This window comes from Microtus pennsylvanicus, chromosome 11 (assembly GCF_037038515.1).
Source record: "Microtus pennsylvanicus isolate mMicPen1 chromosome 11, mMicPen1.hap1, whole genome shotgun sequence".
NCBI classification, from domain to species: domain Eukaryota; kingdom Metazoa; phylum Chordata; class Mammalia; order Rodentia; family Cricetidae; genus Microtus; species Microtus pennsylvanicus.
In genome coordinates, this window is record NC_134589.1 from 42,412,414 (window position 1) to 42,425,845 (window position 13,432).

Sequence of the window (13,432 nt, forward strand, 5' to 3'; positions counted from 1 at the left end):
TAGCAGAATCCAGTTTCTTTAGGTGACTTTAGGGACAGAAGAAAATTTTCCCTCTGCCCTTTCACAGGCCCTTGGAATAAACTGGCAAAGGTGAAATGGGATTAAAACAAAACAAAGCAAAACAAAGAACATATTTACACACACAGATGCCATCCAATTGTCCCCAGTGGCCACATGATCCTAAAGTTACCTTGTGTTTCTGCAAAGAAGGGAGGGGCGTGGGCAGTTTTGAGAGGCCCTTGCTCATAGTTAGGGCAGTGAATGCTCTGAGGCAGAAAAACAGCTGCATGTAAAATGATACTTTTTGGAATTTAAGTGAGCCCAAGGGACCAGCATCATCTTGCAGAGGAGAGGCAGGTCGATGGCTTCTGTCCCTGGTCACTTTTTCTGTGGCGGATGGTGGGGTTTTAGGTGGGACAGAGGCAACGGTGGCTAATAATGCCGCTGAGCAAGACCAGGTGAGAAGCCCTGGATTCTGAGCCTGCTTCTGAGGCCGTTTAGTTCATTTCCATCAAATTACCTAGCCCCCTTTTAAGACAGTCTTAAGTAACCCAGGCTGGCCGCAGACTTCTATGTAGACAAGGATGACCTTGAGTTTGTGATCCTTCTGCCCCTACCTCCTAAGAGCTAGAATTATAGGCCAGGTAGTGGTGGCGCATATCTTTAATCCCAGCACTCAGGAGACAGAGGCAGGCAGATCTCTGTGAGTTCGAGGCCAGCGTGGTCTACAAGAGCGAGTTCCAGGACAGGCTACAAAACTACAGAGAAACCCTGTCTCGAAACCCCCCTCCCAAAAAAACAAAAAAGACCTAGAATTATAGACATGTGCCACCAGGCCTGATTCGTGCAGTGCCAGGATGAGAACCCAGGGCTTTGTGCATGGCAGGCAACACTCTGCCAACTGACCTACAGTCTTGCCGAGTTGTCTTAACTGGCCTTGACTTCCCTTTCTAATCCAGGCAAGCTTTGAATGTAGGATCCTCCTGCTTCAGCCTCTCAAGCAGATAGGATTAGCAGGCAGGCCCATGGCTGGTCAGCCGACCTACCTTGACTGACTTGAATGCAAGTCAGCGAGCGCCTCTGCAGTTTCTAGCCAGGGCTCTTTTCATTGTGTTATCCTTATTCAAGGCATTTAGTCGGAGATCTCTCTTGTATGATCCAGACACAATCAAGTTGGGAAGGGCTACCAAAGGTGTCAGAGTTGCCAACTTTTCTGTACCAAAGAGTTAAGAGAGAGGGGGAGAGGTGGCGAGTCCCCATCCAGACCTTTCTGGTGCTTTCTTCCTCCCCTTAGCCCCAGCCCAAAGGTGGCACTCCTCTTCAGCTGCTGTCTCTGGGAGACTGAGGGCGGAGAGTTCTGCTTGGGTCCCTGACAAGTGGTGGCTTCTAGTCAGGGGCTCAGCCAGCAGCTGGCTCCTGCCACTCAGCTCGGAGGCCTGTCCTGCAGAGCAAAGGGCTGAAGCTCCCTCACAGCTCCCCAGCTTTTCTTCCTGTCCCTTCTGTGCCCCCAGGAGATTCCCCAAGAGCTAACACTGGATGCCTTGCTGGAGATGGACGAGTCTAAGGCGAAGGAGATGCTGCGGCACTGCGGGGCCAGCCCTGAGGAGTGTAGCCGGCTACAGCAAGCTCTCGCCTGCCTTCGGAAGGTGACCGGCCTGGGTAAGAAAGGCTTGCTTCCCTCCCCCAGGCCTCTATTACTGCCCGCGCACCCAGCCCTGGCCAGCTCCCTGGGAGATGGGACTTCTGCTCAAGTGGGCCTTGGGACGTAGAGAGGGGGATGCTTCTGGGTTTCTGAGGCAGCTTTGGTGGGACTATTGAGAAAGTAGTATGGTAGGGCTTGGCCCTGAGGGAGCCTCTCAGAGTCTCCAGGGCCTTGGAGCCCAGTTGCTCTAGCCAGTCTGACCTAGGAAGCGTCAGCCATTGTTAGGAATCCTAGTTGGCATTTAGGACAGGCCCTGTATGACAGGCCTCCCACACACACAGGAAGGCATCTGTGTTGCTCCGACCCCTCCGCTCGCTTCCTGCATTCCAGCCCCCCTCTGCGAAACAGTTCCCCTGTTGCTCCTATTCTTGTGGGCTGCTCCGGCTCTCTGCTCACAAGAGCCCTCTGGTATCAGTGTAGCCTGAGCCCGGCATAGTTATGAGAAATCTACAGCTTCTTCTCCGGGTGTGTGCCCAGGCGCCAGGCCGTGCATAATCCACCATTACTACAATCTCCCCAGGGATTATTCACGGACATTCTATGTCTTCCCTTGGAAACAGTTCATTCCCACCACCACCCAGAAAAGGCACTGAAATGAGGTAATGAATGGAAGCAGGCCTCATTTAAAGGTTTAAAAGATCTGAGCTACCTGCTTCAGCTCCGTCCCCCTGAGGCTGAAAAGGGAGGCACCCGGCTTTATTATTTTTTAAAAATAATTGTTATGTATGTTCGTTATTTTTTAAAAATAGTGTTCTATCTGCATGTATGCGTGCAGGCCAGAAGAGGGCACCAGATCTCATTGCAGATGGTGTAAGCAACCATGGGGTGGCTAGGAATTGAACTCAGGACCTCTGGAAGAGCAGCCAGTGTTCTTAACTGCTAAGTCATCTCTCCAGCCCTATTATATATATATATATTTTAAATAATTTAAAATTTTTAAGGCAGGATCTTATTGTGTAATGCTGACTGGCCTAGAATCCCTGTGTAGACCAGGCTAGCCTCAGACTCACGGAGATCCACCTTTCTGCCTCCCAAGTGCACCACTATGCCCAGCTGATGTGTTTTGTCCCCCAAAGGGCAGGGCTTAAGTAGTGACAGCACCTGAGTGTGTGTGGTACTAGATATGTCTGAGGTTCACTGTGCCAGTACACAAACGTTCGCAGTTCTCCGGCATTCCTGTGATAGATAGGTCCTGAGCTTCCCGTTGTTGCACATGACTTCGTCACTGGTCACCAGGGTCGCAAGCCTCCAGAGCATCTTGCTTGCACCCAGCAGGACCTGGTGAGAGCTCAGACATCCTGGGCCTCAGTTCCTCTTTTGCACAATAAGGGAATGGCTGTCCTCTGGTAGGATTGTGTGAAGGCAAAGTGAACCCCAGGGGTCACTAAAGGTCAGATGTACTTTTCAGTGTTGGGCTGTGGAGGATGGGAAATGTTGCCATATTTCCCCTCTCGGTCTCTGGTCTTTTCTTCCTATGTAGTCTGTGTTGGCCGTGAGCTCACCATCCTCTGATGTCAGCTCCCTGAGTGCTGTGGTACAGACGTGTGCCACCAAGCCTGGCTGAATTCTTCCCTTTGTTTAATGTTTGTTCTGCTTTGTTTTGTTTTTGAGACGAGGTCTTACCCTGTAAGCAGGGTCTCTGACGGGCATGCACCGCCACACCCAGCTGATGTGTGAAGACTTTTTTCTTGTTTTCCTTTTTGGTTTTTGAAACAGGGTCTCCTGTACCCTAGACTGACTTTGAACTCACCATGTAGTCAAGGATGCCCTTGAACTTCTGATCCTTCCACCTTTACCTCCCTGAATAGTGGGATCACAGGTGTGAGCCCCCTCCCATCCCCACCCAGCTACTGGCCTACAGCAAAATTTTCCCTTCCTCAATACCTCATCTTTCTACAGGATCTGTCACCTATTCCTTTTCTGATGTCCCACTCTGGGGTGGGTGTCCCAGCATCCCCCCTTGTGTCAACTGAGTACCATGGATGGCGCTGTTGGGTGCACGCGAGCCCCTGACAAGCCAGAAGCTGGGAGCAGAGCCTGCTGCCGCTGAGGAACATTGTCACCTCAGTCAAAGTGCCGTGCTTTTGATAGTAATGGCACCCTTGTCCCTCGTATTTCTGACTGACCCCTTGGCCCACAGGAGGGGAGCACAAAGAGGACTCTGGTTGGAGTTCGGCAGACGCACAGCGGGAAAGCAGTTCAGGGCCCTCGGTGGACATGCTCTCCCCACTGGGCAGAGTGGGTGCCAGCTCTCAGGGCCCGCGTTCCATCTCCGTGTCAGCCCTGCCTGCCTCGGACTCCCTCTCGGACACCTGTATTCCCTTGCACACCAGCGGCCGGCTGACCCCCCGGGCCCTGCACAGCTTCATCACACCCCCTACCACACCCCAGCTACGACGGCATACCAAGCTGAAGCCGCCGAGGACACCCCCACCGCCGAGCCGCAAGGTCTTCCAGCTGCTACCCAACTTCCCCACACTCACGCGGAGCAAGTCACATGAATCCCAGCTTGGAAACCGAATCGATGAAGTCTCCCCGATGAGGTACCTTTGCCCTCTGACTTCCTCTTAGGTACATACAAAGAACTAATAAAAGTCAAGCCACATAGAAGTGTGGAGAAAAAATAGGTGGCCATCCCTTTGCAGCTGGACCGAATCCCAACAGATCTCTTTCCGTACATACAGAAATATATAAAATGGTGCCATGTATCCGTCAGGATGGGCTAGCCTAGGCCACAATAACAAACCAGCCCTGTATCTCCAATGCTTAAAATGCCAAAGACTTGATTCTCATAGGCTAGCAAAACAACTCCTGTCTAGAACGTTACTGGTCACCGACAGACCAAACAGAATTCTAGATGTTGTGTACTGGCAATTAAATAGAGTTCCTTCCCCGTGTTCATGGGTTGTATCTGAGGATCCACCATTGAAGGACTGAAAATATTGGGAAAGAGCTGGGGATGGGCTTTCGTGATAGAACACTTCCATCTCCAGCACACATAAAAAACACCTGGGAGAAAAATGTGTGTGCCTGCAGTTTTTCTCTTATCCCTGTTTCTTAACAACATGATATAACAACTTTTTAAATAGCATTTACACGTGCCCCAAAGGCAGGAGCATGGTGGCTCGTGGTACCTCTGTAGAGGTAAACCATAAAAAGTGTCCCTGTGTCCTCACCGCCACTACCAATATCTGTAATAATCAAAGCAACCTGACCCAAAAACCTCCTCGTGGCATGCCAGCATTTAACTTAGTCAGTGTGACCCTTCAGGTGGGTGTTTAGACAGTTGTGGGTTTTGCTGGGTTTGGGGGGTGTTCTTTTTCTTATTACCCTTTTTTTCTGTGACACGACTCCTTTTCTAGAGGGTTCCTAGGGCCTTGGAGGCCCTGTTGCCTTTCTGCTCACGTGCCGCCTATCTTGGGCCCATTACATGCCAGACGCTGGGTGGCTGAGATGCTTGGCACTGTTGACCATGGAGCAGAAACCTAGAAAAATCTCTCTGTGCCCCCCCCCATCCAGCTGTGTAACCAAGCCCCGACGTCACCAGGTGCAGCTGTAGAGAATAGGAGAATTGCTGCATGGTCCAGTGGAAAGGACCTCGTGGTGGCCTTGTTTCTCATTTATCCTGAGAAGAGCAGTGGCTTTGTCCCATGTTCACATAGGGATCCTCAAACCAGGACCATTGCCTTCAGACCTCAGGATTCTGAGTCCATTCCCCTCAAACCCTGTCACTGATTCTGCCCTGACAGAGGCTCCCTGGTGAACTCCCAGCGCAACAGGAAGTCCTCATTTCCCTAGGCTCCTGCGTTTTTTGGGAGTTCCAGCGGAGAAGGCAGGCTTGCTCAGAGCACGTCCCTACTTGACCCTTCCTGGAATCTACCTTTTGGCTCTGTACAGCTGAGTCCCTGCTCAGCTCCCCAGTTCCCTGCCTCTCTAACACACCAACCCACCCACCTCTTCCTGGACCTTTGGCACCCAACCCCCATGGGTACTGTTTCCTCAGTGGTGAAAAAAGGGTTAACTATGCCTTGCTGGGTAGCTAGCAGGGCTTACACAGAGCCAGGTCTCTGACCCTTGTCCAGCTTTGACCTAGTCTATCACCAGGTAGTTTTCCAGGTACAGGTAGAGCCAGTCTGGTGACATCACCCCTTGTTCTTTTTGTCTCTCCAGGTTTGGTAAGAACAATTCATTTTCATCCTTTCTACCACCGACAATCATGTTCGAGTCGCTGTCCCTGGCTAGGGTGGATTTCTCTGGCCCCCACCTTAGCCCATTGGCTGGCTGTTCCATAGCGCAGAAGCAGAAGTACTGGCAACCACTCCGTGAAATGACAGCTGGCCTTAAATGACAGCCTGGCCTTATCACAGCCCATGGGAAGTGGAGACTTTGAAAGTGTCTCACTCAGTGCACATGAGCCCAGTACTAAGCCTGTCTCCACCCTGCCATCACGGTAGTCACCCCTGTGCCTACTCCTTTCTTCTGAGCTGCCTCAGAAAGCTGTGTTCTGGGTAGCAGACATCATCCACCTAGCACCCTGCCAAGATCTCAGGACTCCCCTCTCTAGGAGACAGACATTCCCGGGGCAGCTCAGGCCCTCACAGAGACTTACAAACTGCAGAGGGGTCAGCCTGGCCTCCTAGGTCTGCCTTGGGTGCTCTGAGAGAGAAGCAGCAGTGTCTGGGGTTTCCTAAGTGAAGTGGTGATTTGTTGTCCTGCTAGCCAGCTGATAACAGTGGCTGGGTGAGGCCCGGGAGAGAGGGCAGGCAGGCCTTGGCAGGCAGTGACAGTCCTTGAGGGAGCTGCTGCAGGGTCCCAGGAAGGCACGGGTAAGGAGAGGAGGAGGGTACCTGCCTTTCTCTCTCCAGGACTGTTACCAAAGCCCATACCCTCGGATAATCCTGGCCATCACTGCTTATTCTCCAGTGGCTGTGGTGGTGTCGGGACCACAGCAGTGAGGCTGTGGGGCTCTCAGGACCAGGATAGGTCCAGATCAGGGCTCCCTGACACACACGGTTGCGTCCTTGTGGCTGACATGACGCCTGCTCTCTCGCTTTCCCATTGTTTCTCTGTAGCTCGCGCCTTGTGAGTAGTGTGTTTAGATGGCCTTGGCCACTGACTGGAGTGGGGTCACCCTAGGAGGAAGTTGAGGGGCAGCAGCCTCTTGGGGATGTGCCAGAGAGCTGCAGGTGACAGGGTTGTGGGTGGCCAAGGACCTTTTGTCACGGTCACAGTTCTTTAGTGTGTAAGGGAGGACTCACGCCTCCTTGTGCTCTTGAATTGATGGTGCCTGGCCTTAGATGAGTCGGTGTGTTGTGAGTACCAGCTGTGTGAACGAACATCAGGAGAGAGGGGCAGTAGTTACCCTGGGAGTGGGGGGTTCTGACTCAAGGGACATTGAGCACCGTGCTCCTGATTTTTCTGGGTTATGGAGACCTTTGATGCATTGGATAAAAATCCAGGCCCTGTCTATCAAGGACAAAGTTGGCAATAATCTACTGATCAGCCCTGAGAAGTCATGGGTCCCTGAATCTTTTGGGGGGATGCTCAGAGAATGGGGTTCAGAGAATGGGCTATGGGTGATAGATAGTATCCAGCAGCTGTTCCCCTGCAAAGCTGGCCTTGCCTTAAACACTGGGATACCTGCTCTTAGAGGAACCCATGTCAGGAAAGGGAGCCACCAGGGGACCTGCAGAAGGTAAGCAGAGGGGACCCTCTAAGCCTGTGGTTCTCCCTGGCAGAGAAAGAGGAGCCAGGGATGTTCCCAAGGGATGTCCCAGAAGAACCACACCCTCTGCTTGCTCTTCCACCAGCTCAGCAAGGCCTGTCTCCAGAGTGTGGCTGGCTGGAAGGGTGCGGGTGGAGTTGCATGGCTGACCAGCCCTGTGCCCTCTGCTGAGGTCAAGTTTCTACCTGTTTAACCAGAATTAGCCAAAATTGAGCCCCAAAGGTATATGCCCATGAAAGGGGGCAAGAGGCTGGCATGTATATGAACTTCCCTTGCCTTTACATTCCGGCTGCCTCCCCAGCAGAACCGTGAGTGTGCCCACTGCCGAGCTGGGCAGAGACACGTGCTGAGGGTGATCCCTGTTCTCCTTGCCTACCTGGGTCTGGCCCATCCCGCCTTGATGGATGTTGGTTCAGTGAGGCATTTCCGTGTTGTACAACAGAGCGCCATGCCCCATCTAGCCTGTGACCTCTGAGCCAGCCCCACAGAGCCTCCTCATTCACCTGACCTGGCTTCCTTCCCCCACAGATCTCCCTCATGGATCCCCACAGCTGGTACGCAGGGATATCGGGCTCTCAGTGACACACAGGTAGGTTCAACTGTGGGGAAGTACAGAGCTGACCTGGGCTCCACAGGGCATTGTTGGGTCTGTTCTGGCCGCCCTTTGCCTCTGGCTTACCTGCTTGTCTTGTGGTAAACAGACTCGCACCCACCTTGAACTCTTATTGATTAGAAACCTCTTGGGCCTTCTGGTCCCTCACCTGCACCTGCTTGGGTCTTGTTCTCATCCTGCTGAGGGAAAACACTCTCCTACCTTCTCCGGGTTGGAGAGAAATAGGGCCACAGTTGTGGCCCTAAACCCCAAGCTTCCTCCACGGTCGCCTCTGCGTCATGCCGTCAGTCAGGGTCCTCTGTGGAGCTTGAGAATCCATGTTTCCAGAGCCTTCCCATATGCCTCTCTGTCTCACCATCAGGGTTCACTGTATAGCCCTGCTGGCCTGGACTGTCTGTGTAGACCAGGCTAGCCTCAGACTCATAGAGATCCTCTTGCCTCTGCCTCACAACTGCTGGGATTAAATGTGTGCACCGTCTCGCCCAGCAACAATCTGGATTTTCCACAATCCGAGGGATTGATGTTTGTTCATATGAGAGAGGGCTGCTGGAGACCTGTGGCAAGGACCCTCCAGAGGTCTGGCCTCAGTGCTTGTGAGACTGGAGTGTGCTGGCCACAGAGTTCTGGATGGATTGCAGGATAGTGCCTTGGGTTGCCCGTGCTCTGGTTGTCCCTGCTAAAGTCTGTTCTAATCACAACAGAGGACGCTGTCAGGGTCTCAAGGGCACTGCAGCTTGCTAGGGCCTGTGGTTTCCATGGAAACTGTGGGCTATTTTCCAGCTGTGCTGATGCTGGCCTCAAGTTCTCACCCCAGGGGGAGTTCTAGCTCCCAAGGGTTGAGCAGTGCATCTGAGGTCACTGCCACAGCAGCACAGCCTGGGCCCCGGTACACAGAGACCTCTGCTTGGAGTCTTGCCCACACCAGAATCCCTCAGCTGTTGTCTCAGGGAAGAGGCTCTGGGCACACACAGCTAGGCTAGACCATCGCCCACCTCACTGTCTCAGGGAAGAAGCTCTGGGCACACACAGCTAGAACAGACCATCGCCCACCTCTCTGAGTTGGTTTTCAAGATTCCTGGACCCGCCTAACTCTTGGAGGTGGTTGAAATCCTCAAGTGAGCTAATGTTTGTGGGTGTGTTACAAACCGCGCCACAAACATTGTCGCCAGTCATTCCGCTGTTACTATGGTGTAACTGTGTTTCCAAAAAGCGTGTTCCTCCAGAATTGAAAGGGCTGGCTGTGTTTCCCTGGGCTGGCCTTGTGCTTTTGTGCTGAAGGCCACCACTCCCCTTAAGTCCCTCTTCTCCTTCCAGTCTACCTTCTGGTTTGTTTTTGTTTAGGCAGATTTTAGACTGAAAGTACAAATGCTTAAAATTGAAGAGGTTTCAGGGGTAGAGAGGAGAGTCCTGCCACTCTTGCCCCGGCTTCTCAATGTGCCTGCAGATAGGTCATGTACCCATCTGGGGGTGATTTACACAGGCAAGTGTGTGTGTGTGTGTGTGTGTGTGTGTGTGTGTGTGTGTGTGTTGTTCTATTTCCTTGCTCACACGGAACTGCACATATTACCGCTTTGTGCTTTGCTTTATTCTCCTCTTTAAGTCCACGTGATTTACAGAGAGCCAAACATACATAGGAGTTTATAGCTGTGCCCCCTGTGTGTGCGATGAAGATGAAGAGCAGTCCAGCACCCTGAGAGTCATCTCTGGCTCTTCCCGGCTGACTATGCTGCCACCTGCCATTACAGTCCAAGTCTGTTATCATAGATGGCCTTTTCCTGTGCTTGACCTTCATAACAGTGGCATCATGTCCTATTCAACTTCTGATACTGAGATTTGGATGTGATTGCACACGTGTGTGGAAAGAGCTACATGTGTTCCTCTGTGTGGAGGGTGGCACTGTGGACCCCTGCTGGTAGACATGGTATTTCCAGCCTCACTGTGGTGTATGGCTGCAGCAGCACGGTGTCCACAGGTCACGTGACATCTCATCCCAGGGACTACCATGTTGAGTAAATACAAAGACTAGAATTGCTGGGTCCGAGGGGCGTGCACATGGGTGCTTTGGTTGCTGGTGCCACACTCGATGCTGGTGGCCACACAAGCTTTAAGACACTGACAGCATCTGGGAAATCCGATGCTTGGGGGAAGCTGCGACACCCACCCCCATGCATGGGACCCCTCCAGAGGTCAGGCTCTGATTTCCACATGTTTCTGCCCCGGCAGGTTCTCCACAAAGTCATGGTTGTCACAGGTCTGCAACGTGTGCCAGAAGAGCATGATGTTCGGAGTGAAGTGCAAACACTGCAGGTGCTGGCAGGGGCGGGGCGGGCGCCTGTGCCTGTAACAGCCTCCTGTCAGGTCAGACTCGAGGGCTCTCCCTAGCCAGCTGCTCACAGTGCCACTGGGCACTCCTTCCGTGTGAAGGGTGAAAAGTAAGGCCCTCCTGGAGGAAAGGGATATCTGCAGTGGGTTTTGAAAAACAAAAAAGTTTCCAAGGGAAAGTGAGGAAAGAAAGAATTGGAAGGCAGGAAGAAAGCGAGGACTCTCCAGGATCTAGGAGGAGCCCTGAAGTTGAGAGACGGGCTAGAGGGACGGGCAATGGCAGCAGAGTTGCCCTATGCCTGGGCAGAGTGAGGAGAGGTGGAGATTTGCCATGTCGTTGCTTGGCTTCCAGTGGGAAGGGACGTGAGTGGGGAACAGTGAGGGCCAACAGACTGGCATCTGCCATCTCGTTGCCCACACACCTTACAGAGGGTGGCCTGGAGTTTCATTTCCTAGCTGCCCGTGCCCTGGTGTTGCTGTGTGACATGGAGTAGAGCCCTTGCCCTTTCTGGGCTTCGTGTTTACCATTTAGACATCAGGGGAGCTGATCTGCTCAGCCTGTGTGAGCTCCCATGAGTGGCTACTCCTGAGCTGTCATCAGGGCGGAGGCGACAGGGTCTCATGATGAACTGTATCCTGAGGACTCTCTGATCTCTGAGCAAACTGGTCATTTGGCTATAAATGAGATCCTCAGCTCCCATGCAGATGTGGCCAGCACATGGCGGCCCCTGAGCCACACACTGTCCTGTGCTTATAGTGGCCCCATCTCCCATTTTGTTAGTAGGAACACTGAGACTTGTGGGACCAACTGGCTAGTCCCAAAGGGGAACCCAGCTCTCCCCATTTCTGGCTGGGGACTGCCCATCAGACTGGCCCGTGCCTGAAAGAGGACACCCTTGGGGGCTTCGGGGCCCCTGCTGATGCTGGTGGCCTCTGGAAGTTCCCCTTAAAAAGCAGGAGAGGGGTTTGTGGAGATATAGAAGACAGTGGCTATGGCACACAGGGTGCCCCCACACCTTGAAGCTAACACTTGTTGAGAGCTTTGGGGAAACTGAGGCTGTGTCCGGGTCATCTGGGTAATTCCGGGCACCCCTTACGTGCTAACTTTCCCCCTTTGCAGGTTGAAATGTCACAACAGGTGCACGAAGGAAGCCCCCGCCTGCAGAATATCCTTCCTCCCACGTGAGTGCCCGCTCCTGCCCTCTCCCACTTCCAGGAACTGGGCGCACCTCGGTGGTATCTGTTCCTGCTAATGGATTCCCCCTCTCCACACAGTAGCCCGGCTCCGGAGGACAGAGTCTGTCCCCTCGGACATCAACAACCCGGTGGACAGAGCGTCAGAGCCCCATTTTGGGACCCTGCCCAAGGCCCTGACAAAGAAGGTAAGCTGGCAGTGTCCTGGGGCCTGCACTAACATCAGGAGCACCGCCACCCCCAGCCCTGGATTCCCTTCACAAACACCCCCTCATCAGGCTTACTGGGGAAGTGGGACACCACACCACAGTCTAAGATCTGTGGCACAGACAGGGTTGGGGCGCGCCAGGGATCCTGGCTTAGCCACATCCCGACTGTGGTTCTGTCCATGTTGGAGTTGTATGTGGTGATTCCCATGACCCCCTACCCCTGGCATTTGTGAGCCAGCATTTCCTAAGCACCTACTGTGTGCCCAAAACCTAGTTCTGAGGGGCATGTACATGCTTCGTGTTACAGATGGGAAAACTGAGGCCCAGGTTTCCCAGAGCCCATTCCTCGTGGTCCCTCACTGTGTCTTCACATAATGGAAGAGCCCAGCAAGCTGCCCTGGCCTCTCTGATATGGGCAGTGACCCTGTTTATGAAGACACCATTCTCATGGCCTGAGCAACTCCCCAGTTGCACCACGGGGTGGGGGGGGGCTAGATTTCAACATACTATCTTTCTGGGGAACACAGTCCCACGGGTCCTCAGCCCTGGCTGTGAGTCTCCACCGTCCCCTTTTGGGCTTCTGTGACCTTAAATGAGTGGCTTGATCCCTCTGAGCTTCCCTCACGGATTGTTTGGAGCAGGATAACAGTGCTTCATGCACAGACGCTAGGATGGGGCCCCTATTGCTGGGGGGGGGGATACCTGTCTCATTCCTCTCCAACTCCTCCTTTAACCACTCCCTCCCGCCCAGTCCCCTTTTCACAGATGTCACCAGACATCCAGGCACTGCTGTTCCCTCCCACACATCCATTACATCCACTTTGTCCCCTGCACATGCTAGACAGTCAGAAGTGTCTGTGTGGGGTCACTGAGTGAGTGCCTGTGGTGCAGCCGCTGCGACCTGTCTTTGGGTGATACTGCAGCTCAGGTCAGAAGTGTGTCAGAGCCGCACAGGTGCAGAGAGGCGGGGCGGGGGGGCTGGGGGGAAAGGGATCCGCAGCCTTAGAGTGGGGGCAGGCCAGGCCAACTTCAGCTCTGTGAGCTTCAAGGTACACTGGCCACCCACAGCCTCAGGTCTTGCAAGAGAGAAGTTTGTTATACGTGGCACTAACAGGTTGGACCCTGTTTTGTATAAGGCTTTCCTTTCTGCCCTAGGAAGTAAAGATGTTGAACCAGATCTGCAATCCACCTAACCCAAAGTGCTCCCAGACCCCTCTTGGGCCTTGTAGCTTGGTTAAGTCTCAAAGCATGATCCCAAGCCCTGTTTGGTCCAAGATAGCGAGTCAAATGGGCAAACATTAGACGTCTACTGTGTACTGCATGCCCAGCCTTTGTTTTGCTACAAATCCACACAGCGGTACACTGGCATAAGTCACGGTGTGAGGCTAAGGAAATGGAAGCTCAGAGAGGTCAAGGAAGTTGCCCAAAGTCACCCAGCTAAGAAGTGGTAGAACCCTGGTGGGAATCTCAGGCAGCCTGTGTCATACCTGATGCCATTGCACAAAGCTGCGGGCAGAAGAGCTAAGCCTGAGTTTCCCCCACCCCTTCCATACTGGCTTCCCTTGCAGACTGCACCCGCTGATCCCAGGTTACCTGGGTGCCCAGGTCCTGAGCTCCAAGTCATCTACCCTACTCTGTCCTAAGGGGCATAGCCCAGCCTCGTAGTT

General features: G+C 53.3%; 1 protein-coding gene across 3 annotated transcripts in view; it reads left to right on the plus strand.

Moving 5' to 3' along the window:
* Ksr1 (kinase suppressor of ras 1) overlaps positions 1–13,432 on the plus strand; it is a 133,213-nt gene that overhangs the window by 98,267 nt on the left and 21,514 nt on the right. For all 3 annotated transcript variants that reach the window (XM_075991448.1, XM_075991449.1, XM_075991450.1), the window contains 7 exons: positions 1,512–1,659; positions 3,843–4,245; positions 5,873–5,877; positions 7,956–8,016; positions 10,264–10,347; positions 11,483–11,544; positions 11,638–11,744. In XM_075991448.1, coding sequence (XP_075847563.1) covers positions 1,512–1,659; positions 3,843–4,245; positions 5,873–5,877; positions 7,956–8,016; positions 10,264–10,347; positions 11,483–11,544; positions 11,638–11,744 — 870 coding nt within the window. The remainder of the gene's footprint in view (positions 1–1,511; positions 1,660–3,842; positions 4,246–5,872; positions 5,878–7,955; positions 8,017–10,263; positions 10,348–11,482; positions 11,545–11,637; positions 11,745–13,432) is intronic.